General features: G+C 45.2%; 1 protein-coding gene across 1 annotated transcript in view; it reads left to right on the top strand.

Moving 5' to 3' along the window:
• The first annotated feature begins 1,666 nt into the window (after positions 1–1,666).
• The window catches only part of LOC139556631 (MAX gene-associated protein-like), a 33,613-nt gene continuing 7,532 nt past the window's right edge, over positions 1,667–27,747 (top strand). The window contains exons 1-12 of the mRNA XM_071370824.1: positions 1,667–1,975; positions 3,819–5,122; positions 16,317–17,106; positions 17,270–17,348; positions 20,780–21,362; positions 21,580–21,775; positions 21,877–22,105; positions 22,285–22,454; positions 22,710–22,871; positions 24,581–24,620; positions 26,857–27,101; positions 27,336–27,569. Of these exons, the coding sequence (XP_071226925.1) occupies positions 3,897–5,122; positions 16,317–17,106; positions 17,270–17,348; positions 20,780–21,362; positions 21,580–21,775; positions 21,877–22,105; positions 22,285–22,454; positions 22,710–22,871; positions 24,581–24,620; positions 26,857–27,101; positions 27,336–27,569 (3,954 nt within the window). The 5' untranslated portion in view covers positions 1,667–1,975; positions 3,819–3,896. The remainder of the gene's footprint in view (positions 1,976–3,818; positions 5,123–16,316; positions 17,107–17,269; positions 17,349–20,779; positions 21,363–21,579; positions 21,776–21,876; positions 22,106–22,284; positions 22,455–22,709; positions 22,872–24,580; positions 24,621–26,856; positions 27,102–27,335; positions 27,570–27,747) is intronic.

The following is a 27,747-nucleotide window of genomic DNA, read 5'->3' on the forward strand; positions in this document are numbered from 1 at the left end:
ACGACGCTTCGTGGGTGTCAGTTGTTGATGTGTGCAGAGGGTCCCTGGTTCGCGCGAGGGGACGCCATAAAGTTAAACTGTTACACATGCAACTACAATTTTTTTTTTAAAGCAATCTATTCATAATGTTTTTGAACACTATAATTGGTTTACAAGCCTGATAGCTATACCTTTAGTTTGTTGACACAACTTGTTGGCAATTAGCCAACGAGTTCAAAGAACATGAATACATCCAACTGGTATTTACAACTTCACAACTGGTAAATTTCCACCTCCCACTTGGAGCGCAAGAATGATAGACTAGTTTACCACCAGTAATTACCAGTCGGAGGGCCGTTAAAATAGATTTTTCCCAGTCGTATGTGGTAAACATAGAGAATGAAAGAGATATCTTTATATGTTTATATATGTTCCATTATGGTGTTAGTTAGCACACGGGCAGCGCCATTGAGTCATCTCCATTTTGAAGTAGTTTTTTCTTCTACTACTTCTATGAGTTGACAAATAAACTGAAAGGGTGCATATTGCCAACTAGAGTGTGTAGTTTGAACAGGTATGAAGCCAAGGATGGCGATTTACTGACACCTACAGTTATGGAATGTTTGCTCAACACTTTAATTCATTGGCTGATCCCTCCTGATGACCCGGATGGAATCATGTGATCCTTCCCCCATAGAAAGTTCCACCCAGTTGACTGCTTTAAAATGTCTATGCCAAAATAGGTTTTATCCATCTAGAGCCCTCTGTCTAACTCTATGGCGGTAAATTCCCCCTTCCCACTTTGCTATGAACTCAGCAAAAGTAAAAATTTTGGCTATTATTATTGCTAACAGTTTGGCTACTTTACAATGTAACATTTTGTACTCTGAGCTTTTATATTTCACAACAGTAGCCTGGATGGTCAATATTGACTTTTAAGAATACTTTTTAAAGTGTATCATTTCTTTCACACACAGCCTACTGTAACATTGTATTAGGCTACATTTTTTACTTTCTGACATTGCAGTCTGGCTACAATGTAACAACTTGCACACTTTGACATTGGGAAATTATATGGTAGGGCTATAAGCTCCAGTCCCAGACAATAAATAAACTCCTATTATTCAGTGTATTGATGGCATATGGTAAGGGCCTAGCATGTTATGCCTACTATGGCTAGTAAATGTTTAACTTTTCACAGTTTTTTAAAAACCTTTATTTAACTAGGCAAATCAGTTAAGAACAAACTCTTATTTACAACCCCCAGGGACAGTGGGTTAACTGCCTTGTTCAGGGGCTGAACAACAGATGTTTACCATGTCAGCTCCGGGATTCGATCGAGCAACCTTTCCGTTACTGGCCCAACGCTCAAACCACTAGGCTAGCAGCCGCCCCATTCATTCTGTTGACAGACAAACAGACCATCAGCAGACAGACAGACATAAAAAAGACAGACTATCACCAGACAGACAGACATACAGAAACATATTATACAGACAGGTAGACCTAAGACAGACCGACTATCGTCATACAGACAGACAGACAGACCAAATATGAGACAGACAGGCAAACAGATGCCCAACAACCAAACAGACACACACACAGCAGTAATATAGGCTAAATGTTTCCTTTTCCCCAATATAGGTGTTCAAAACAGAGCTGCTGCGCGTTTTTTTTAATCGCATTATCAGTTGGACTAAAGATTGAGTCGGTAGTCTTTCATGCCTTTGTGTGGCCGTTGCACCTTAGAAACAGCCCGCTAAACCTCTGGAGGGAGCCTGCGAAACACATACCAACCGAACCCAAGTGTGTGTGCCGCCATGGTGACTCTTACGTCACACCCCGAGCACGGATGTGTGTGTGTGTGCCTCCGTGGAGTGAGCATTTAAATAGAATAGATGTTCGAAAGGAGTGAGAGGTAGCCAAGAAGTGGAAGGACATGCACACGATTTGAAGAGAGTCACAACACTATCCGATTCCTACACGATTCACAAAGGTAGAGTCAATTTGTGTATTTGTTGGATATTGCACAGACATGTCCGAGGCCAAGAATTGGGCTCGAGGTGGCAGATATCCACGGGATGGACTCCCGCTTTCCCTCGCGCTGGCGTGGTAAATCACGCGCCATTGCGGGTTGATGTTGTGCATGCGCCTTGGTCGACGGTGTGCATGGTCGATGCTACGTTGCGTGGCTTCGGCGGCCTCCATTTGTGAGTTAATGTGCATACTCGAAGATTATTTTGAGGCGTTTTGTTTCGATGACGGCACGCAACAGTTGGAGTTTGCGCTGTAGTAATTGCTCTCCAAACAGCGCAACACAAACTAACGTTACGGTTGTGAAAGGTAGGCGTCAGTGAATGGCCAACTTTTTAACTTGCTGACTAAATACATGGAGGCTTACAACATGGCTTGGTGAGGACAGGACGAAGGGTGGTGTCAAACAACTTTTAAGGGCTACTCCACTGGCCTGTGTTTTTTAAGAAATAGTTCATTTAAAGTTCATGGAAAACAATGGTTTGTTTGATAAGTGAGAAGAAATATGATTTGGAATAACCATATTTAACAAACATTAGTGATAAAACCTCCAATATCCTACGCACGTCTATACATGAAAGGACCGTTTGCATTTTTTCTGAACTGAAATTGACAAGAAGACTCCAATGGGAAATGTAATTAATTGAATTTTAGCCTCTAACATACATTTTGATGAATGAAAATGTGAATTTGAATGGACCTTTTGGCTAGGCTACTAGCAGGGTTGGGTATGTTACTTTCTAAGTGCAATCAGCAAGTAGCTAGATACCTATCCAAAACTGTAATCTGTAGTTTTTGGATTACCCAATCTCAGTAATGTAATCTGATTACTTTCACATTAGAAAAATGCATTAGAAGAAGACAAAAAGGATCCATCAAATGCCTTTGGTGTGTTGTCATAGTGGTCTCTGACTTGTGGTCAGACTCTTTAAATCTGTGCCTTTTTTCAATGCTGAATTGAATGTCGTTGAGAAAACAAAGGTGTCAGTGTATTGGCAAACATCCTTTCTGAATTTAAAATGAATCCAAGAAGTAATCTAGTTTTTCAAAAGTATCTAATCTGATTACAATATTTTTGTTGGTAATGTATGTGGTTAATTTTTTTGTAATCAGATTGCATGTAACAGGCTACTCCCCAACCCTGGTTACCAGTGCGTACAATTGTTAAACATTTAGTCTAATACTTTTGTAATATTTTGTAACTATTTTTTAATGTTTTGTAGGCTAATGTAGGCTAGTAGACTAATTAATCAACTTAGATTCTCCCCAGAGGGTCTTGCATTAATTGTGCAGGTGAGTAGCTAGTCTCTGGTTTAGGAGCTGACGGAAGACTGTGTTCTCTGCCCGAGCTTTGGAGCAAGTTACCAAATGAAGAGAGCATAGTGAGCAATTTCTCTCGCTACACTTGAAGGACACATTGCATGAATACAATGCCCTTGTTCGATCAAATTCCCAAACACTAGAAGCTGATAAACAACAGGAAATGGATGTAAAGTGTGGTGTAAGCCACATTTAGTCCAAGCTTTTGGGAATGGCCTACAGTTTTTGGATGAATCTACACTTCTTCACTCTATAGCAGACAGTGAATATGACATGTCTGTCACAAATATGAAAACAATGCATTTAAAAAAAATCTATCTCATCATGTTACAACACATTATTTCTTACATACAATTTGGACAGCTAAATGTTATTTTTGATGCCATAATAATTCATGTAGACATCCTGACATGTTAGTTCTCTAGTATCTGGTCACTGACATGAGCCATTATTCTAACATAACAACATATTTTGGATTCTTCCAGGATGTCAACTGAAAATAACCATAGTTCAACTTGATGTGCTTTAAACAAAAATAATTTACTACGGAGGACCCTACTGTAATGGAGGAGTGGGTAGAGGACTTGGCTATTACCACATCAATTTCACCTGACAGCGTCACCTGTAAGCCAAGCCTGGCCTACAAGGATGGGGTGGAGGACCAATCTGTAACCATGACAGGCAAGGATGCGAGCTTAACCAGCGTAACCATGGCTTCATCCACCGATGCCATAACAAACACTGAAGTCAACCTGGCTGTGGCATCATCCACACACAGTGAAGCTAACTTAGGCATAGCTTTATCCACTGACGCCATTACAAACAAAGAAGCGAGTGGAACTATAGCCTTACCCATGTATAGTAAGGCAAACACTGATGCTAAGGCAGCCATCCCACCCATAGCATCAGCATCTCCATCACCAGCTGCCACCATGACAAACAGTGATGCCAAACTAGCCCTCCCCTCACCGTTTTCATCACCCGCTGCCAGTAGCCCAGCCCCCGGAGGCCTGCAGCCCGAGGAGGGAGGCCTCTCAGCGGTGAGGTCATGCGGCGGTGTGGGGGTCACTCTGGAGAACAGCAGTGTCTGGAAGGAGTTCCATCGCTGTGGAACCGAGATGATCCTGACAAAGCAGGGCCGGCGCATGTTCCCCTACTGCCGCTACCGCCTGACGGGTCTGGAACCAACACGCCGTTATGCTCTTGTCCTGTCAATCACCCCCATCGACACATACCGCCATCGCTGGAACCTGGAATGGGAACCCAGTGGTCCTGGCGAACCACTCAGCCAGGCCTCACGCAGAGTCTTCCCCCACCAGGACTCATCAGCCCTGGGGAAGGTCTGGATGGCCAGCCTGGTCTCCTTCTATAAACTCAAACTGACTAACCACTGCCTGGACCAGGAGGGGCATGTGATGTTGCACTCCATGCACCGCTACAGGCCCAGTTTACACGTGATCCCCGTCGCAGATGGAGAAGACCTTGGCTTTGACCCTAAGATGCTCTACCTCCAGCTTTTCAGTCCGAAGGTCATGACCTTCACGTTTCCGCAGACAGAGTTCTATGCTGTGACGTCGTACCAGAACACCAGGATCACCCAGCTGAAGATAGACTATAATCCCTTTGCTAAGGGCTTCCGGGAGGACAGCGGCAGCCCGCGCCTCACCAAGCCCAGGCCAGAGCAGTCTCAGGCGGGGAAGGGAGATACCCGCTCCCCTGGTCTGAGCTCCGCTAGGCCCGATGGTCGTGAGGGGACTGAGCAGATTGTGAGTGGCGTGGCTGATCTCAGGTTAGTGAAGCTTTTTGTTATCACGTTGTACTGTAATTCAGCTGTTCCATTTCAGTCGGTCAACTCAGTACGACACAGCAATGGGGAGTTTGCGCGCTAGCACCCTCTACTGAAGAACATTAGAATCACATCTGACAAGGCCAGTGAACGAACACCATGCCTCACCGGAAGCCTCACCATCCACAGGTTTTTCTTATGGCGGTTTAGCCTCGGTAACTGGTTGTAAGTAAGATGACTAGCACGAACGAGTCAACTAAGGCTTTTAAGCTGGGTTCGAATTCACAACCTTGCCCACAGTCATGAGGTTTCACCATGTCTTTGAATGATATTCATAAGTGTTGTCGTGTATGTCTCAGCTGGGTGCATGCTCTGGCTGCCCTGGATCAAACCAGCTCGTGCGACCAAATCAAACTTTATTTGTCACATGCGCCGAATACAACAAGTGTAGACCTTACCGTGAAATGCTTACTTACAAGCCCTTAACCAACAGTGCAGTTCAAGAAGAGTTAAGAACATATTTACCAAATAAACTAAAGTAAAAAAATTATAAAAAGTAACACAATAAAATAACAATAACGAGGCTATCTACAGGGGGTACAGGTTAGTCGAGGTAATTTGTACATGTAGGTAGGGGTGAAGTGACTGCATAGATAATAAACAGCGAGTAGCAGCAGTGTACAAAACAAATGGGGGGGGGGGGGGGGGGGTGTCAATGTAAATAGTCCGGTGGCCAATTGATTAATTGTTCAGCAGTCTTATGGCTTGGGGGTAGAAGCTGTTAAGGAGCCTTTTGGTCCTGGACGCTCTGGTACCGCTTGCCGTGCGGTAGCAGAGAAAACAGTCTATGACTTGGGTGACTGGAGTCTCTGACAATTTTATGGGCTTTCCTCTGACACTGCCTATTATATAGGTCCTGGATGGCAGGAAGCTTGGCCACTGGGCCGTACGCACTACCCTCTGTAGGGTCAGTACGCACTACCCTCTGCTTACGGTCAGATGCCGAGCAGTTGCCATACCAGGCGGTGATGCAACCGGTCAGGATGCTCTCGATGGTGCAGCTGTAGAACTTTTTGAGGATCTGAGGAAACATGCCAAATCTTTTCAGTCTCCTGAGGGGGAAAGGGTGTTGCCGTCTTTACGACTGTCTTGGTGTGTTTAGACAATGATAGTTCATTGGTGATGTGGACACCAATTACACCCACTACAGCTCCGTTGATGTTAACATGGGCCTGTTCGACCCCGCCTTTTCCTGTAGTCCACGATCAGCTCCTTTGTCTCGCTCACATTGAGGGAGAGGTTGTTGTCCTGACACAACACTGCCAGTTCTCTGACCTCCTAGCTATAGGCTGTCTCATCGTTGTCGGTGATCAGGCCTACCACTGTTGTGTCATCAGCAAACGTCATGATGGTGTTGGAGTCGTGTTTGGCCACGCAGTCGTGGGGGAACAGGGAGTACAGGAGGGGACTAAGTACCCACCCCTGAGGGGCCTCAGTGTTGAAGATCAGCATGGCAGACGTGTTGTTGCCTACCCTTACCACCTGGGGGCGGCCTGTCAGGAAGTCCAGGATCCAGTTGCAGAGGGAGGTGTTTACACATATGTGTTCCTTTTTTCCAGGTGGGAAAGGGCAGTGTGGAGTGCGATTGAGATTGCGTCATCTGTGGATCTGTTGGGGCGGTATGTGAATTGGAGTGGGTCTAGGGTGTCCGGGAGGATGCTGTTGATTTGAGCCATGACCAGCCTTTCAAAGCACTTAATGGCTACTGATGTGAGTGCTACGGGGCGATAATCGTTTAGGCAGGTTACTTTCGCTTCCTTGGGCACAGGGACTATGGCGGTCTGCTTGATACATGTAGGTATTACAGACTCGGTCAGGGAGAGGTTGAAAATGTCAGTGAAGACACTTGCCAGTTGGTCCTCGCATGCTTCGAGTACACGTCCTGGTAATCAATCTGGCCCCGCGATTTTGTGAATGTTGACCTGTTTAAAGTTCTTGCTCACATCGGCTACCGAGAGCATTATCACACAGTCATCCAGAACAGCTGGTGCTCTCGTGCATGCTTCAGTGTTGCTTGCCTTGAAGCGAGCATAAAAGGCATTTCCACAGGGATATTGGCCCATGTTGACTCCAATGCTTCCCACAGTTGTGTCAAGTTGGATGGATGTCCTTTGGGTGGTGGACCATTCTCACGGGAAACTGTTGAGCGTGAAAAACCCGTAAGCGTTGCAGTTCTTGACACAATCCGGTGTTACTGGCACCTACTATCATACCCCATTCAAAGGCACCTAAATATTTTGTCTTGCCCATTCACCCTCTGAATGGCACACCTACACAATCCATGTCTCAATTGTTTCAAGGCTTAAAAATCCTTCTTTAACCTGTCTCCTCCCCTTCATCTACACTGATTGAAGTGGATATAACAAGTGACATCAATAAGGGATCTTAGCTTTCACCTGGTCAGTCTATGTCATGGCAGAGCAGTTGTTCTTAATGTTTTGTATAATCAGAGCGAGCTGATATCTCGGTCTCTTTCGGTGTTACACAGGACTCACATTCGGATGACGACATGTTGTCTCTGGCTAGTTCCAGGTTTTTTTCTGAGATCGAGATGGAGGACTTGGCTTCGGGGCAGCGGGACAAGCCCTGGCTGCTAGTGCGCCGTTCATTGATCTATGTCGAGCAGCTGCGTGATTGTCAGTGGAGTGGGGGCGCAGCTTGACAAGGTGTACCTTCTCTTACTATCTGGTCGATCGCGATTGACTGGTCGATCTCCAAGGCATTCCTAGCCATTAGCCAAACATTTCGGTCCTATTATCATTAAATATTTTAGTCTCACGCTGTTGGCGTGAAGGTACAAACTCTGCCTTCCCAGCGGAGTCTGCCCATAGATCAGCAGCCCCCGCGCACCTAGCGAGATGAGAGGGATGTGACATGGTCCCCTCCCCAGAAGTTTGCTGTGACAACAGTATCCCCAAGTGGCACGGCCAACCCAGAGTGGACCGGGCTTCAGGCAAATGTCGGCACTTAAACACATTGTTTCTACACCAAGTTCCACGGTCTTCACAGGTGTCAAGAGTGTTGTGTCCTCCACGTGAGCTTACAGTCAGACACTCAGTTCTCAAAAGTGGTGGAAATAATAACCAAATTCTCCCAGTCCACCTTCAGATGGCACTTTACGGGAGACTCACTGTCTGTGTCGACCAACGACGCGCATGCGCAGTGTCGCCCTGGATTATGCAAACGGTGACATTGGGGTAAAGGCTACAATTCGTTGTGCGTCCCCCTCGTTTTTATGACGTCATTACATCGACTGTTCTGGAAGCCTCAGCGCCCGTTTTGAGAGAGGAGTTTTCTTCCCTTCTCCAGAACAAGGCAATATGAGTGGTTCCTATGTCAGAGGCCCAGTATTGTTGGTACAGACGGTATTTCCTGGTTCCAAAACGGGGCGGGACTTTGTGTCCCATTTTTAGACCTGTGTGCCCTGAACAAGCACCTCGGGGTCTACAAATACAGAATTCTCACAAACAGCTGGTTGTTACAGTCAGTGCGCCAGGGCGATTGGTTCACCTCCATCGACCTGAAGAATGCGTCGGTTAATGTGACCATATATGCCCCTCATAGAAAGTTCCCGAGGTTCCATTTCGAGGCTGTAGCCTATGAGTTTCGGGCTTTCCCTCTGGCCTTGCACTTTCACCAAAGTTGTGGAGGTGGGTTTGGCACCTATGTGGTGTCTGGGGTTCAGGATATTGGACTACTTGGATGATTGGCTAGTGGTAGCAGAGTTGAGGGAGCAGGTGGCGTTACACACTCATGCTGGTTTCCCATGTTCAGTCTCTGGGTTTCATAATGAGTCAAGAGAAGAGCTGTTTCACTCCATTTCAGCGCATTTCGTTTCAATGAATTGCACAGGTCTAAATCACAGTAATGTAGGCTATATATCTGTATAAAAAAGACTTGTCCTAACAACGATTGGTCACACTCTAATGCATTTTGTTACAAAATGAGGTAGTTATTTTTCATAAGGAGTAACAGACAAAGAATGAGGTAGGTATGTGTACATATTGGTGCATGTTAATTCTATTGACTAAAAGTCAGTACAAAGTGAAACTGAACTTTTTCCATAAGCCGCAAAGAAAATTAAGGGCATCTACTCAAAACACCATACAAAATGTCTAACAAAATCACGATAGCTCCGTCTTTAAACATGCTCATTCTGTTTTGGGTTTTTGTGAACAATCTAACAAGTTCAACGTAAATCGAACATACAATGTGAAACGCACCACAAAACGGCTCACTGAAACAGCCTGTTTTTAAATGCAACAGCTTTGTTAGAAAGTTTCCCCCATTCAGTTCCATTAAAACCTTCTGAAAGACTTAGTGTAGCGGAGCTCGGTAGGGTAACTGAGGTTCATGGCATACATGAGGCCGAACAGCATCGCAACAGCAAATGCTACGTTGCCCAGATCCTGCAGCACCTTGACGCCTTCAAGGATAATCCCAGTGTCCTCTGGTTCCTCACTCACATGGTCTTTGATCATGTAGATCCCCACAGTAGTGTCCTCAATGGCTGCCTTGGTGGACTCTTCATCCATGCCCTGAACAAGACACAAAGGCAAAACTGGTCAGTCATACAACATGAATCATTCATCAATGAAGTGTTTACAGTCAGGGACTCTAGGTTGCAAAAAGTATAGCTCATGAAGCACAAGAGCATGATACAGACCGAAATAAATCAAGACTAGAGTCCTTTTAAGTGTCAACTAAATCAAGAACTGCTGGCAATATTTGAAACCTGCATTTTACAAGGCAAAAATGAAGTAATTCTAACCAAGATTTCCATTCTATTCAGATTACATTTGAGACACAGCCAATTTCGATCGCTGTATTCAGCATTCATGCAAACCAAAAAAAGACATTGAGTCTCATCTGAATGATACAATTCTGGAAGAAAAAAATGGTGCATCTAACCGCAGCTAATGAAATAAGATGGAAGACCGAGGAGATGACACAGTAATAGAATAGCTAGTGATGGAATATGATGGTGGCACGGAACAGGAGAGGAAGAGAAGGAAGAAGGAAACGCATACCACATTCCTGAACAAGCTTTTCTGGGTCTTCACCCATATACACACACACACTCCCTTTTAGGATGCACTCTCGTCTGACATCTATGTTGCTATTCTAACAAAAGAGAAGGATTTTTTTAAATGTATGTTTTATTTTGAAGTCAACTTTTGGTGTAGAACCACATATGAATGTGTCTTTTGAAGCATAATTAATTCTTACATCAGCCATAGGTGCCATGATTGATATGAGTCTTCTGCCCAGCTGTCCTCCTCTTCTTTGGAACAACTTCAGCAGTTTATCTGAGTGTATATCAAGTTGAGAAATACATTTGGACTGGAGTGGGGTTGTGGTGATTCTCTTAAACTCAGCATTGACCTGAAAATAGTAGTTAAACAAATTTGATTAAAAACTGCAGAAAGGAGAATAGACTGGAGATGATCACACCATCAGCAAACTGGAGGGTTCTCTCTAGGGAGAGAAATAACTTGGCATGGCTAATTTATCTCAATGACATTAAAGAGCGCAGGCCATCTTGCCATGAAGTCCTCTACCATGGGTGCGTCACGGATAACTTCATGTCTTCTCCATTTTGAACTTCACTGTCTCTCTGTTGTTCCCTTTCTTCACATTGGACAGTAGAGCTTTCCGCATGTCCCCGAGGCTCTCTTCTGTTTCTCCTGAGGGATATGTGGGGCAAAAGTTCACTTCTGCTCTCTTTGTCTTTTTAACACCATAGGCTGTACTTGACTTCCCTGCAGGTTTGTGCTTCAAGGACTTAATCTTCACCTCTGGACATCCCAGTCTTCTCAGGGCGAGTGCGGTAGTTTGCCAGTTTGTATTTCAAACTGGTTCTCCATCCTCCACATACAGTGAAAGAACACTTCTCAGTAAGATTTTTAGTAACCTCTGTTGAGTGGACTTTACTTTGGTGCACAATTAAGGCATCCCAGGTCTTAAATGCACATGGACAGTCAATGTATGTACATGGGTAACGGACAGTACGGCCATAATGTGGGTGCTTTAACTTTGGGACCTACTTGACACCAATTCTGAACACCCCTTACATTTCCACAACCTAAAACAACCACTGATAAAAGTTCTCACCAACACTATATAGCCTTTGAATGGGTAGACAAAGCAGCTCAAATGTAGGAGGCAAACATCATGGACCTGTAAATATACATTTTATCCATTAAATACCTTTTTTCATTATGAAATGTTTGATTCAATTTTCTATTGATTTATGCATGCATCCACTCATATGCACATATGTTGAAATATTTTATCATTTTAAATGTATTGATAAATGGACACCCATAATATAAAGTAATACTGTTCAACTGCTAAAATGAACTCCACATCCCATTTCAATAAGTCTATGTCACCTTTGCACCACATTTTACAACATGCAGGCAGCCATGGGCAAACTGTTAAAATGCATGAAAGCACCTATCTCAAAGGATTAGGTGTATAATCATTAGATCTCAAATATGTAATGAAAAATATTTTTTTTACTTAATTTTTTTAATACATTTACCTCACAAGAAAAAAAAATTGGCACACTAAATGCTGCTGCAAAGTGATTGCAGACGATGTCGTCCACAAGCACCAAAGCATTAGTTAGGTAGCAAGTTAGCTAGCATGTTAGCTAGCTCAAGCAATGTGCACTCCTCAGCAAACCTTAATTAGTTCTTGGCTTGGTAAATTCGAAGTTCTTGAACAATAGGTAACTATCATGGTGTTTCGCCAACTACCTCCTTACAAAATGTAAATCTTGACCTAGTCTTGTTTTACTGTTCATAGAAGCTAGCTAGCAACATCGTCTTTTACCTTTAGCTGCCGTGCCGATATGTTTCAGACACGAGCACAAAATGATGATATCGAGCAACCACTAATAACGTTACTGCTTACAATTCTGACTACAACAACACAGACAAACATTGAATAAAATCAACCACCATGCTTACCTTGACCAAGATTCTAGGTACTGTCTTCTCCGCTAACCCGCCAGCGTTCTTTCTGGAAGATTCTTCTCCCGCGCGGTTTGAATTGTTACTCCGCATGAATTAACTTTATTGGTTCACACTCCCCCTACATGATTCAAACTAGTACATCTGATTTTGCTTCGTGTTGCATTGATTACAAGCAAAGAAATCATATTGAGAGGAGAAACAAAACATGTTTGAGTAAATCACACAATGTTTTCGTAAAATCTGACGGCCCACCGTGTTTTTTCAGTGTGATACACTCGCATGGACGTGTCGTGCCACCTAAACTGGTCACTCCGGATATCCCAGTCATGCTTATGGGCTCTGGCTCGGTGGAGGGACCCGCGGCTTTGGTTGCTGGGGACCCCATGGTTCCAGTTATATCCTAATAGGTGATCACGACAGACGTATCACCCCGAGGGTGGGATGCACTGTGCGAGGGCAGCTCAATCCGGAGTTGTGGACAGTGTCGCAGAGCACGCTGCACATCAATTACCTGGAGCTGTTGGTGGTGTACATAGTGCTCAGGCATTTTCTCCCGTTGTTGGCAGGCCAGAATGTGCTGGTGGCTGAGATATGTTGGCATGACTGCCATATTACATCTCCATCCCAAAGCCCTTCCCAAAGCCCTTGCTTGGAAGTGTACTTCGCCAGACTGCCAAGAACCTTGCCCTCATCCAGGCCAAGGTGGCGAGACAGTAGTGATGACACGATAGGCCTTGTTGATCTCTGCACCAGACAGGACGCTCTTGCCAGACTTGGACCCCAAGTACGCTGCGGCGTGTATGGGTTTCAGGCAGTTTTCACGCTTTTTGATTTATTTCAGAACTGCAGTGTCCTCTGCTTGGAGTAACAGTGAAGTGGGCAAGGCAGTATGGATTTCTTTTACATCTGCAAGCAGAGTCTGAACATCAGACAGGATGGCATTGTCTCCCTCAATCCGTGCTATGGCTACTGCTATAGTTTTCAGGCTGCTTACCACTCTCCCAAAATACATCATCCAGGAGGATCCTCTTGATGGGGCTGTCCATATTGGCAGACTGTGATATGGCCATTTCTTGGAGAGACTCCTTCCCCTCCAGGAGACTGTCAAACATGATGACAACACCACCCCAACGGGTGTTGCTAGGCAGCTTCAATGTGGTGCTCTTATTCTTCTCACTTTGCTTGATGAGGTAGATTGCTGCTATAACTTGATGACCCTTCACATACCTAACCATTTCCTTGGTTCTCTTGTAGAGTGTATCCATTGTTTTCAGTGCCATGATGTACTTGAGGAGCAGATTTAATGCATGAGCAGCACAGCCAAAGGGTGTGATGTGACGGTAGGACTCCTCCACTTTAGACCAAGCAGCCTTCATGTTTGCAGCATTGTCTGTCATCAGTGCGAATACCTTCTGTTGTCCAAGGTCATTGATGACTGCCTTCAGCTCATCTGCAATGTAGAGACCGGTGTGTCTGTTGTCCTTTGTCTGCGCTCTTGTAGAATGCTGGTTGAGGGGTGGAGATGATGTAGTTAATTATTCCTTGCCCACGAACATTCGACCACCCATCAGAGATGATTGCAATACAGTTAGCTTTCTTTATGATTTGTTTGACCTTTACCTGAACTCTGTTGAACTCTGCATCCAGCAAATGAGTAGATAAAGCATGTCTGGTTGGAGGGGTGTATGCTGGGCGAAGAACATTCAGAAAGCTCTTCCAAAACACATTGCCTGTGAGCATCAGAGGTGAACAAGTTGCATACACAGCTCGAGCAAGACATTCATCAGCATTTCTCTGACTACGTTCCTCCATTGAGTCAAAAAAACTTTTGATTCCAGGAGGATCATGAGCTGTTTCTATCGATAAGGTGTCTGATTCATAATTTTCACCTCAAATAGAAGTAGAGGGACTTTGTTAGAGGTTGCTTGTTGTGAGCGCTGAGGGAACTTTATGCACTTAGCCAGATGATTCTGCATCTTTGTTGATTCTTCAAATATGATTTGGCACAGTATTTGCAAATGTACACAGCTTTTCCTTCTACATTAGCTGCAGTGAAATGTCTCCACACATCAGACAGTGCCCGTGGCATTTTCCTTTAAAGATTAGGAAAAATATTGTAAAAAATCCCAAATACAATTCAATGTTCAGATAAATAGTTAAGCAGTTAGATTAAACAACTCCTTTTGTAAGTTACATGTTTTTAAATGAAACATGTATGGAAACAGGTGAATTAACACTCCTCAATTAGCAGGCTCAAGCAAACTAAAACCCACATGGTAGCAAAAACTAACTAGCAGAAATTGTTAACAAGTTAGAAATGATTTAAACACACTTTGCTCTAGACTACTATTTACTAGTTAACAAAAAATCATGTATGTCATATAAAATATATTCACCCCACCCAGTATTGCAATCAAAACCAGAAAGCATGTAGTCCTTGGCTCAGACAGTGTAGTAGTGTGGCCTCAATAGCATCTCATTAGTGTGCAAGGTCTTGAGAATCAGCTGCACATGTAGTGGAAGAGTGCACTGCACATGTGATGGAAGAATGCACTGTGCATGCAGAGGGTTGCAATTCCATTGAATTGGGGATAGTTTTTTTCATTTTTTCTTTTCATTTTTCTTTTACCCCCTTTTCTCCCCAATTTTTTTTCGTGGTATCCAATCGCTAGTAATTACTATCTTGTCTCATCGATACAACACCCGTACGGGCTCGGGAGAGACGAAGGTCGAAAGCCACGCGTCCTCCGAAGCACAACCCAACCAAGCCGCACTGCTTCTTAACACAGCGCGCCTCCAACCCAGAAGCCAGCCGCACCAATGTGTCGGAGGAAACACCGTGCACCTGGCCCCCTCGGTTAGCGCGCACTGCGCCTGGCCCGCCACAGGAGTCGCTGGAGCGCGATGAGACAAGGATATCCCTACCGGCCAAACCCTCCCTAACCCGGACGACGCTAGGCCAATTGTGCGTTGCCCCACGGACCTCCCGGTCACGGCCGGCTGCGACAGAGCCTGGGCGCGAACCCAGAGACTCTGGTGGCGCAGCTAGCGCTGCGATGCAGTGCCCTAGACCACTGCGCCACCCGGGAGGCCCGAATTGGGGATAGTTTAACCAAAATATGCCACAAGACCTAGAATTGCCTTGTGTATCCCACATAATGAATTAAAGTTCATTTAAGAAAAATTCCCCAAAATTTACAGGAAAGTTTCCGCCGCTTTGCAACCCTAGTCATGACTATCCTACAGGTCTCTAGCTTACATTCCCTGTGTCTTTGAGCGGACCAAGGGTGTACGTTTGTGTGACCAACTGTCTGTCTGGTTTGATAATCCGGCTCGTGGTAGAGTGCTTTCCAAACAGCATTTTGGAAAAGCACTGGATTGTGGAGGCAATTTTTCTGGCATATGACAGCAAAACGCAGGAATTGCCTAACAATGTATGTGCTCACTCCGCCAGGGGTCTGTCTGCGTGTTGGGCGTTGTTTTAAAGGGTTGCCTGTAGGAGATATTTGTGCTGTGTCAAGTTGGGCATCGCCACACACTTTTTTGTGAGGTTTTATCGCTTGGATTTCACTGCCCTTATGGCTAGGCCAGGAGAAGGTCATTAGGCAGTGCGCAGATTGCGCAGTACCTGGGACCGCAGGTTTTCCTGTCAGGTTGGAACTCTGGGTGGTCTGCCATTGGCCATTTCATTTGGTGTCTGCTGGGGTTGGCTTGGGGTGTGATTTCATGTCCCCGTAGCTGTGTTGTACCGAGTTGACCGACTAAAAGGAAACTTATTTAATTAGGTTATGACTATAACTACGGTTCCCTGAAGGAGGGAAATGAGGTAGAACAACTGTTCGGCCCGCGCTGCCCAGTTCTGGGGTCGGTGAAGAGCGGTACTGAATTTAAGATATTTATCCGTGCATGGGGTTTATCTTCCGGTGAGGCACAGTGTTCATTGGCCTTGTCGGATGTGATTCTAATGTTCTTCAGTAGAGGGAACTAGCACCCGATCTCCCCACAGCTGTGTTGTACCTCGTTTTCCTCCTTTAGGGAACAGTAGTTATAGTAATAACTGTACGTTTTCCTGGATGTGTGTTCACTCAATGTTATTAATTTTGACATACATTTTTGATACACCGATCCAATTTAATTTATTTTTTCATATTTAGAACAAATCGCTCATTGTGTTGTAGCATGAAGAAAGATTATCTCTCTACTACTCACCCTGTGGAGGCTGAAGTCTCAGCGAAGCTGAGGAGAGTTGCCCCTGGTACAGCCCCTACAGCAGACTCCGATGCCAGCCAGACTGATGTGTCTGCCAGTGAGGAGGGGATAGATCTTGACGATAGTGACGGTGACCACGTCTTCCACAGACGGTACCTCCAAGCCCAGCTAGCCCTGTCTTCAGGAGCCTCCAGGCCTGGGGAGAGACAGGGGTCTGGGGAGGAGAGACAAGGTGGGGCTGGGACGGACCCCTTCATACAGGCCAGCCTGACTGCAAACACTCATAATGCTACACAGTATGCTGTGTTACACACCAACAGCTGTTCAAAGCCTTCAGAACCTTCCACTGTAGAACCAATGAAGTCTGAGGTTCCGTCCTCAAAGAAGGTTACGCTTGTAGAACCCACCATGACCTCGCCCATTTTGGTTGCCGAACCTCAAGAGGGCAAGGCTGCCAGCTTAACCCCTAAAAGATCCAAATTACAGAAGATCGCTCCCAAACCTAACCCCTCACCTTCACTTCCAACCCCAACCACCTCACCCTTTGCCGTCCCAAAGCCATGGAAGAAGGGGCGGAAATCAGGGGGCAATCGTTGGAGCAATGCAGGAAAAGTCAGTAAGGGGACTAAGGTGGCGAAAGCGGCTGTCACGTTAACAAGCAGCCCGGTAACTCTCGCTATGCAGCCTCAACTGGACGACGTGGAGGGTCTACTTTTTGTGTCCTTTACTTCCAAGGTAAAACACAACACTCGTGCTCTGAGAGTTATGGGGAAAAAAAGAGTTTCAGACAACTGTTCATTTAGATCCCCTGAGTCGAAAATATAATTGGGAAACGTTGTGTATATTTGCTGAAGGTGCAGATGGTATTGAAAATGTAATCTCTTCCTCTGTGTCACAGGAAGCTCTTGGTGTCCATGTGGAGGATATGCCACCAAGTAACACGTCACCAGTCGTGCAGGAACACCCAGAGAAAACTGGTAAGGCTGCAAAATAGAACATCAACGCCAACTGTCTTTTTCACTGATTGCCATTCACAATACAGTATGATATGGGATGTCAACACAAGACTTACTTGCTGCTTTCACTGGGTTATTATTCATTCTCATTTGAGTAGAGACACTATTAGCAGGCCCAGGGATTTTGTCATAGTTACCAACAAGGGAACGTATTAATAGACATAGTATTATTCGCTAATTGAGAATTGTTAACGCCTAGCCTAGTAGTAAATTAATTACACTTGAAAGTAGGGCTGGGCGATATAGCCAAAATATCATATCATATATGGTATTTTTCAAATGTTGGACACTATTTGACGGTATTTTATGTTTTTGATTAATAAAAGTTCTACATTTGCTTTATGACGAGTGCGTGACCCTAGGGTGGCCACATATATTCTCAATGATTTCAATGGGTCTTTCTCCATTCTGATTGTTTTATACTGTTCAACTTCAACCTAAAATCATTTCCTGCATTTCCTGCACTCATTTGAGATCATTTCCACACTGCCACGATATGGGCAAAAATACTAGACCTAATTTTTAACCAAATGTTGCAATTGCGATTTAGATCAAAACACTTGGGTGAACTTTTGGAATCATGGGAAATAGAATGTTTTATTCTAATTCTATAGTTAAAATATAAATAATAGTGGGCACTTTAAATACAGTGTTGTTTGACATGACAACGAATGAAAATGCCATGGACGAGTTATTGTGACAGGGTCGGAACCAAAGTGATGTTCAGTGTTTCCTAGAGGACCCTATAATCTTTGGCTACATTAAATCTTTATTCATGTAGCCAACATATACACTGCTTAAAAAAATAATGGGAACACTAAAATAACACATCCTAGATCTGAATGAATGAAATATTGTTATTAAATACTTTTTTCTTGACATAGTTGAATGTCCTGACAACAAAATCACACAAATTATCAATGGAAATCAAATTTATCAACCCATGGAGGTCTGGATTTGGAGTCACACTCAAAATTAAAGTGGAAAACCACACTACAGGCTGATCCAACTTTGATGTAATGTCCTTAAAACAAGTCAAAATGAGGCTCAGTAGTGTGTGTGGCCTCCACGTGCCTGTATGACCTCCCTACAACGCCTGGGCATGCTCCTGATGAGGTGGCGGATGGTCTCCTGAGGGATCTCCTCCCAGACCTGGACTAAAGCATCCGCCAACTCCTGGACAGTCTGTGGTGCAACGTGGCGTTGGTGGATGGAGCGAGACATGATGTCCCAGATGTGCTCAATTGGATTCAGGTCTGGGGAACGGGCGGGCCAGTCCATAGCATCAATGCCTTCCTCTTGCAGGAACTGCTGACACACTCCAGCCACATGAGGTCTAGCATTGTCTTGCATTAGGAGGAACCCAGGGCCAACCGCACCAGCATATGGTCTCACAAGGTGTCTGAGGATCTCATCTCGGTACCTAATGGCAGTCAGGCTACCACATGGAGGGCTGTGCGGCCCCCCCAAAGAAATGCCACCCCACACCATGACTGACCCACCGCCAAACCGGTCATGCTGGAGGATGTTGCAGGTAGCAGAACGTTCTCCACGGCGTCTCCAGACTCTGTCACGTCTGTCACAGTGCTCAGTGTGAACCTGCTTTCATCTGTGAAGAGCACAGGGCGCCAGTGGCGAATTTGCCAATCTTGGTGTCCTCTGGCAAATGCCAAACGTCCTGCACGGTGTTGGGCTGTAAGCACAACCCCCACCTGTGGACGTCGGGCCCTCATACCACCCTCATGGAGTCTGTTTCTGACCGTTTGAGCAGACACATGCACATTTGTGGCCTGCTGGAGGTCATTTTGCAGGGCTCTGGCAGTGCTCCTCCTGCTCCTCCTTGCACAAAGGCGGAGGTAGCGGTCCTGCTGCTGGGGTGTTGCCCTCCTACGGCCTCCTCCACGTCTCCTGATGTACTGGCCTGTCTCCTGGTAGTGCCTCCATGCTCTGGACACTACGCTGACAGACACAGCAAACCTTCTTGCCACAGCTCGCATTGATGTGCCATCCTGGATGAGCTGCACTACCTGAGCCACTTGTGTGACTCCGTCTCATGCTACCACTAGAGTGAAAGCACCGCCAGCATTCAAAAGTGACCAAAACATCAGCCAGGAAGCATAGGAACTGAGAAGTGGTCTGTGGTCACCACCTGCAGAACCACTCCTTTATTGGGGGTGTCTTGCTAATTGCCTATAATTTCCACCTGTTGTCTATTCCATTTGCACAACAGCATGTGAAATTTATTGTCAATCAGTGTTGCTTCCTAAGTGGACAGTTTGATTTCACAGAAGTGTGATTGACTTGGAGTTTTTTGAGCAGTGTACATGCTTTGCCTATTCCTCTTTGATTTAGAAGATACTGTTGCACAAACAACATGCCTCCACCAGCACTGGTATCAGGCTGTATTAGCTAGCTACGTTTGCTCTGACTCGTTACTTTTATTAGCTAGTTAGCTAGCCAGCTATCTATCTAGCGATTAGAGTTAGTGGCTAACACGATTTAGCTTAACTTGCTAAGAAAAAACAAACTAGCTCAAATCAAATGTTATTAGTCACATGCGCCGAATATAACAGGTGTAGACCTTACAGTGAAATGCTTACTTACAAGCCCCTAACCGAGAGTGCAGTTTAAAAAAATACGGATAAGAATAAGAGATAAAAGTAACAAGTAATTAAAGAGAAACAGTAAAAAACCATAATGTAAACAGGGGGGTGCCGGTACAGAGTCAATGTGCGGGAGCATTGGTTAGTTGAGGTAGTATGTACATGTAGGTAGAGTTAATTAAAGTGACTATGCATAGATGACAACAGAGAGTGGCAGTGGTGTGGAGGGGGGGGGGACAATGCAAATAGTCTGGATAGCCATTTGACTAGATGTCCAGGAGTCTTATGGCTTGGGGGTAGAAGCTGTTTAGAAGCCTCTGTTTGCAGATGTAAGAAACAGAAGCTAATATTGTAGAACGCTTGTGGATTTATATTAAGATCAAAGTGGAAACAACATTGTTGTCATCAACATTGTTGCATGTGCTGCATTGACCATGCAGACTGATCGAAAGTGTCTCCCTCCACAGCTATTACTGTGGTAGAATGGGGGAGTGTTAATGGTTGAGGTTATTGTTTGGTCCAATAATAACCCCCAAGCCCCAACCTCGTCAGTGTTTGCAGATCTGAAGGGACTGGATAGTTGCAATATACTTAGTCTCCAAACCCCGAAGAGGTAGTGGCATGGCGAAGGGTCTAGTGGTTGATTTAGAATTGGGCCTGTATCTCTTCTCTAATGACCTTGTCTCCTACAAACACTAAGGGGGTAGAGGCTAGGTGAAGGGTCTAGTTGTTGATTTTAAATCGGGCCCGTGTCTCTCTCTCTAATGACCTTGTCGCCTCTCTGTGCAGATGGAAGCAGGTCCTTTGTCTCCAGGACAGGGAAGACCAGTGACCTGACCAAAATCAAGGGTTGGAGGGACAAGTTCATCAGGACCAGAGTGTCCTCTCCGAACCCCAACCGCTCTGCCTTCTGCAGCGACATGCTCGACCAGTACCTGGAGAGAGAGACCCAGCGAATCAGAGCCTGCACCGACGCCTTCTCCCACAACCCCCTGGGCTCCGTGGCCTCCGTGGCCTATCAGCTACCTGTGACCAGCTACGTGCGGACCCAGGAGAGCGTTTTGAAGATGCACGCCCCTCCGCCTCACCCACCTGCCTTCTGTAGACCCTGCCCTCTCTCCCAGAAACCTCTTCTGTACGCTGCTCTAAAGAAGCCCCCTCCACCTATCAAAGACCACGTGACCCCTCCTAAAGCAGCCAAGCCCAAACCAAAACATGCACCGCCACAAGGCAAACAGCACCATATAACACCAGAACAGGGCAAAGGCAGATTCGCCTCTGTACTACGGCCCATTCAGGACTCCAACAGTAACAAAACAACTGCTGCAGAAGCTACAGCTGAGGTGAAAGTCACCAGCCCTAATGCACAAAGGTAAGGGCGTGCTACTACAGACACGTTATACCCATGCCAAATCATACAGTATAGACATCTCTCTATATTTCATGTTGACCCAAAGCAATATGAAATGAGTCTGACATTTTTCATGTTCTGTAGATATTTGTGTTTGGGATTGAGCAAGTCTCCTTTTTTTTTTTACCCTACAATGGACAATAAAGCTTTTGATTATACATTATCCTTGTATCAATAGGTTACTTCCAGGTAAGGGGGCAGTGAGGAGGGACACCAGCCCAGGAGGAAGCCTCTCCAGCGGGTTGAGTGGCCTTTCTAAGATCCAGCTGAAAATGATGGAGATGGAGGATGCCACCTTCTACCAGGGACACGACAGAACACACATCACTACTGAGAGGGTGGAGACGGCCCTGATGGCCCTGCTCACTGCACAGGTAGGTCTGACACACACACACACACACACACACACACACACACACACACACACACACACACACACACACCGTCTGATGGTCTCTCTGTCTGTTCCCTTCAGGGTCTTTCTAAGATTAGAGCCCCCAATGCCAGCCCAGTGGACGGTCCAGAGTGTGGTTCTGAGTTCTGCAGGCTGGGGTGTGTGTGTTCCAGCCTGGCCCGGGTGTCCAGGGGTCCACTCCACTGCTACAGGCCAGACTGTATGTTGGGCTGCTCCTGCTTCAAATGCAAGATCACCAAACAGACCACAGCAGCAGAGAATCACCAGAACCAGATGCTTCCCGTTTACAGTAAGTTCATATCCAGGGTGACTGGATTTGGGGACTTGTGAGACGGCGCCAAAGGCAAATGTCTGTCTCAGAATGTACAACAATGTTGCATTCTATTCTCTTATTGACCAAATGAATGAAACATTGCACATCAACTTGGAACACGCTAATGAACGTTTCCTCCTTCTCTCCCTGTCCAGCTATGTCTAAGGTGGACCATGAGGTCCACCCCAATCGAGGCATCCGCGTCTTTACCCTGTGGGACCTCACCTCAGGGGTGGACCCAGAGCCCCTCTTCATCCCCAAAACTGCTGCCAACATACCCATCAAGCCTCTAACCAGGATCTACCACCCTCGTCTCACCCCTAAGGTAAATGCCACTGTCATTCTATGCTCATAAATGGCACCCTTTTCCCTTTATAGTGCACTACTTTTGACCAAAGCCATATGGGCCCTGAACAAAAGTAGTGCACTATATAGGAAACAGGGTCAAATTTGGGATACAGCCCATAGTGTCAAACTACCACCCTGAAAAGTCACAGGACTGGAGCAAATGGTGAAAATGTTGATTTCAGAAAAGATGTATAGGAAAAAGATATGACGGCTTGTATGTGTGTGTCTGCAGCTGCAAGAGGAGGACAAGGACCCAGTCCACAAGTACGTTGAGAGTGTGATGACGTGTGCCAGCGTCAGAGAGTTCAACACCAAACCCACTCCCCAGGTGCTGCCACCACAGGTGCACCTATTCAACGACAGTAACGGTTTCATCATCCCCAGCAGCGGAAAGGTAAGGCTGAACACGCATACACACACTAAATAGTTATTGTCGGAGTAGATGCGGCAACTTTTTATACACCGTTTAACCCACTAAGGTCGATGTCTTCGCCCCCCACGGAAATCGAATTAGCATAATAAAACAATCCCCATAAAAATCTGTCAGTTTAAACGAGAGATGTATTTTTTTCTTTGCATTGGATGCGTCTTAATCCATCTGCATCTGCATCTGCAGTGAAAGGTGACAGAGCTAGAGCTGTGTTTATCAGGCCATGAGACATCGCTAAAATCGGGCTTCGAACAGAAATCTTCTGTTGCGTCCGAACGATTTGGCCTACAAACTATTATGACCCCTCTACGGAAAGATGAGACTCTCGCGAACACGATGGTGTTCTCCGTTTTGCTCCACACGTGTCTTGGGACTCGTCTGAAGTTGGTACAGCCGATCTGCCAACTTCTGTCTGTAGCGTCCGAACAGTTGGCCTACACACTAATATGACCTCTCTGTGGAAAGGTGGGACTCTCACGAACATGTACAAGTTTTGCACGAGGACGCCCACAGGCCTCACAACACTCATCTGAAGGTCACCCGGTGCCCGCTAAAAAAATGTATGGAAGTACAGTACCAGTCAAAAGTTTGGACACATGTACTCACTCAAGGGTTTTTCTTTATTTTCACTATTTTCTACATTGTAGTATAATAGTGAAGACATCAAAACTATGAAATAACACATATGGAATTACGTAGTAACCAAAGTGTTAAACAAATCAATATTAATAAGAAACCTTTTTCAGGACCCTGTCTTTCAAAGATAATTCGTAAAAATCCAAATAACTTCACAGATCTTCATTGTAAAGGGTTTTAACACTGTTTCCCATGCTTGTTCAATGAACCATAAACAATAATGAACATGCACCTGTGGAACGGTCGTTAAGACACTATCAGCTTACAGACAGACGGTAGTCAATTAAGGTCACAGTTATGAAAACTTAGGACACTAAAGAGGCCTTTCTACTGTTAGGTTGTTATTTTTCAGAGTAAATGACCCACGGACACTAGAGAAGCTTTAACCAAGTTTAATTCTTCCCAAAGGTTCTGTACAGCTGTAATCAGACAGCAAAACATTACTCTCCATTGGGTTATATACATCCTACTTAAGACACTCCTTCTCTCCAGTCCTTAGTTTATGCCCAAGAGAAAGAAGGTAACCAGATACTAACTCTGATTACTCCCTTAAGGGGAACTGACCTCACCTGACCTCAACCCCTCCTTCACCTAATCCACAGATGTCCATCTGTCTCCCCTGTATCAACACGGTGCTCTGCTCCTGTCCCCCAACACATTCCACAGCTATCTGTCCTTCTCCAGAGAACCCTTAACTTTCTCCCTTGATTCTATCTATCATTTATTTAATATCTCAATGTTCAAAATGTCGAACCCAACACTACTGACTCTCTTTGCAAGGAAGAGAGGTGAGAATGACCAGAGGGGTGGGCGAGTGACTCCTTTATAAGGAGGTGAGAGGCTCACCTCGTTCACCACTCAACCCGTTTGTCTCCAACAGACGGGTGTCATTGGTTCTTCCGAGACTTAGTGATTCAGAGCGAATCCCATCGCGAGATATCGAAATAAGTATTTGGAAGATGACTATTCTGGTCATTTATAAGAGTTAGCCCCTCTCTTTTTTAATGTATAACTTATTGATTTTCCTGTCTTTGCAGAAGAAGATTGCTGCCATCCTCTCACCTCCAACTAAACCAGGTAAGCGGGTACCTGAAAGCAGAGTGCGAATTACGGGGGAGCCAGGGAGAGCTAAGCTCCCCTGAATAAGACATGAGCTCCTTTTTAAAGGCAACAAAAGTACAACTTTGAGACGCGCACCGACATCAAGACACATCAATCTCATCGGAGAAAGCATCTGAGTGAGCAAAACAGAGTCCCTCAGTATGTGTAGATACTCAGTATGTGTAGAACAATGTATCTGATGAGGTATGGCCAAAAATAATATAACATGTCATACTCTTTTTGGGTGTGAACGTAGTTGTACCTGATCCCAAAATGTTCTCACTAAAGCATACTTACCAGAAGTCCACTGGCACGCTCTGATAATAAAATGATGTACGGCTCTGGACAGTTAGATCAGTGGTAAGGCGTGGAGTTCCTGACATCTATTGCCACTTGCGGTGTAAATTGGAATCCCCCATGGGACGCAGAAAAAAATCTTTAATGTGGACTCACATTTATTTCGGTATTGTGTTGGGAAGAAAAGTGCAATCATCACCTTGAAAATGAAGATTAGGGGCTCAATTCAATCCACCCCGCATTGCAGGATTTACTAAGTAGCTCTTTTTCCAATGGTCAAATGAACTCACAGATTGGTCTTCAGTACTGTATATAAACATCTGCCCCATGTGGGATTAGAACTGGCAGCTACTGAACTATGAGCCTGCTGAACTGTTTTAGTGGTTGGGGGAAAAATACAACATGTTGACATGACCACCATATTCATCTATTTCTTGTTACGATGGATGTAGTTACGAATATAAACCGTATAATTCTCATAGCCTACTGTCACAGATCCCTCTGGAACTTTCATTGCGCACACCTGGCTCCTATTCCCACTGATTGCATGTGTACCTTTGTTCACCATGGTGCTGTCGATTTATTGTTACTATGTCCGTTGGTGCGTGTGAGTACCTGTGCTGTGTGTTTTGGGCTTTCGTGCCGTTGTGGATTGCGCAGATGATTACGTGTCTCGTCCCGTGTGTTAATCATCGTGCACGTGCGTTATTTATTCAAGGTACTCTTCACTCTTTTGTTTGGGTTTCAACCCTGTGTTTTTGTTACGTGTTTGTTTGGTCTTCGTCCCTGTGCCTTTACACGGCACGCCGTAATTTGGGCTGAATAAAAACCCCTATTAAGCATTCCTGCGTCTGTCTCCCGATCCTTCATGCCAACGTGACACCTACATGTTTTTTGTCTTTGTAAAAGCACAGATGGGTATGAAGTAACCAGTAAAATGTTGAATTTGGATGCATCATGCAAAATATTTTGGCACACTCCACTTACCAAGACGATTGCCAATTAAGGCACGCTGTCACTTGCTTTTAAAGTAAGCCTTGAGGTGGTACCACCCAGCACATCTCCCTTGAGATGAGAGAGCCATCTTCTAAAGGTGCCTCTACATCACGAATTCAATGGTAGACTTGAACGACTAGGGGCAAAAAGAGCTAGATTTGCTACTAAAAGACCAAAATATATCACTTTTGCAACAAACTGTCAAAATGAAGACCAGAATTGATGTGCTTCACTATAACTAAGCATAAAACAATGTTTTCAATTACATTTTTGTATTTATTGTTCACATTTTTGGGGAAGCATTTTGTTCAAGACCACCTAAAGCGAGACCGTTCCAAGACCGGAGCAAATCGAGTCCGAGTCAAGACCATGGGGGCGGGGACCGAGTCAAGACGGGGACAAGGGGTCTGAGACGGCGTCAAGACTGAGACCATAGTCTGGCTTTTTTTATGGCGGTTTTGGAGCAGCGGTTTTGGAGCAGTGGCTTCTTCCTTGCTGAGCGTCCTTTCCAACATAAAATAGGACGTTTTTGAGTGAGGTGACCATGTGGAATGTGCTGCTCGCACTGATGCGACCAATGAAACATTAAACTTGCGCAGCCAAGTCAAAGGGTGACTAAATGTTCGCAGTGTGGAGCCATGGGCCTAATGACAATCGCTGAATGATATTACGCTTGAGTTCTTTACATTCATCAAATGGCGCATGCACAGTGCACTGGATGCTGGAATTATTTTGGATTGGACGAACGTGCGCAGCCGCAGGTAGCCTACTTTTTGAGCACGTGCACCCAATAGAGGCTTCCCTACAGTATATTCCACACACTGCCCGAAACCCCTTCTGCCAGGCGTGCCAGCATACAATGTTACATTCTGGTTGACTCCTAACCCTCAACCTGTAACCTCTGACCTTTCCCCTGTAGTTGTACCAATGAAGAGTCCTCCCACCCAGGCCAAGAAGCCTGAAGGTCCTCCTGAGCCCACCATAGAGCTGGAGATCCAGTCAGAGTGTAACTGGTACCAGCATCAGAAACTGGTCCTGGGGGTTCTGTGTCGACGCATGGCCCAGAACCGTCTGTCCGAACCCTTCAACATCGGCCGCTACCACGTCCGCCTCCTCTCCAACACACACACATGCAAGGCCGAGGGCAACATCATCATATTCAAGGTAGGTGGATAATATACATTCGAATAAAGTATTTTAGAAACATGTAGTTTCTGTTTCTGTCTTAAAGACGCAGTTACTTGGACCAACTCATGTTGCCGTACAGATAACGTTCAGAATTCCTCCATGTTTCGGTTTTTAAAAATACATAGCTCCATCACTGCTTAGAATCTCAATCAGTGACGATTCAATGCTCATGAGTGTTTGAGTTATCATCACCCACTTCCTTACTTCAAGGTGTGCATCAGTAAGGCTGAAGACGGCACTACCGATGATGTTGACCAATCCGATAGTGAAGTCACAGATGACAGTGATGAAGATGAGAAGGAGGAAGAGGGCTTCCCTAAGCCAGAGCCTGAGAAGCCGGAGGTGCAAGTCGGCGTGACTTGCTTTCTGACTGGAGTGGTGCCAGCAGGCAGACTGAGAGCCAGGAAGAAACAACCAGCCTGCCCTGCTGTAGGACTCATCCAGGTGGGCTTGTTATGCTCACTTTACATTGATTTTAGTCTTGTAGCTAGACATAATAAAAATAATAATGACCTAGCATTAAGTGTAGTTTGTAGTGGTTTTATTGTCATTGAGGACATTCAACATTTTGGCTACGTTTTGTGAAAAGCTCAATCCTCCACATTTCTTTGTTTATCTTTCT

The sequence above is a fragment of the Salvelinus alpinus genome, chromosome 27 (genome assembly GCF_045679555.1).
Source record: "Salvelinus alpinus chromosome 27, SLU_Salpinus.1, whole genome shotgun sequence".
NCBI classification, from domain to species: domain Eukaryota; kingdom Metazoa; phylum Chordata; class Actinopteri; order Salmoniformes; family Salmonidae; genus Salvelinus; species Salvelinus alpinus.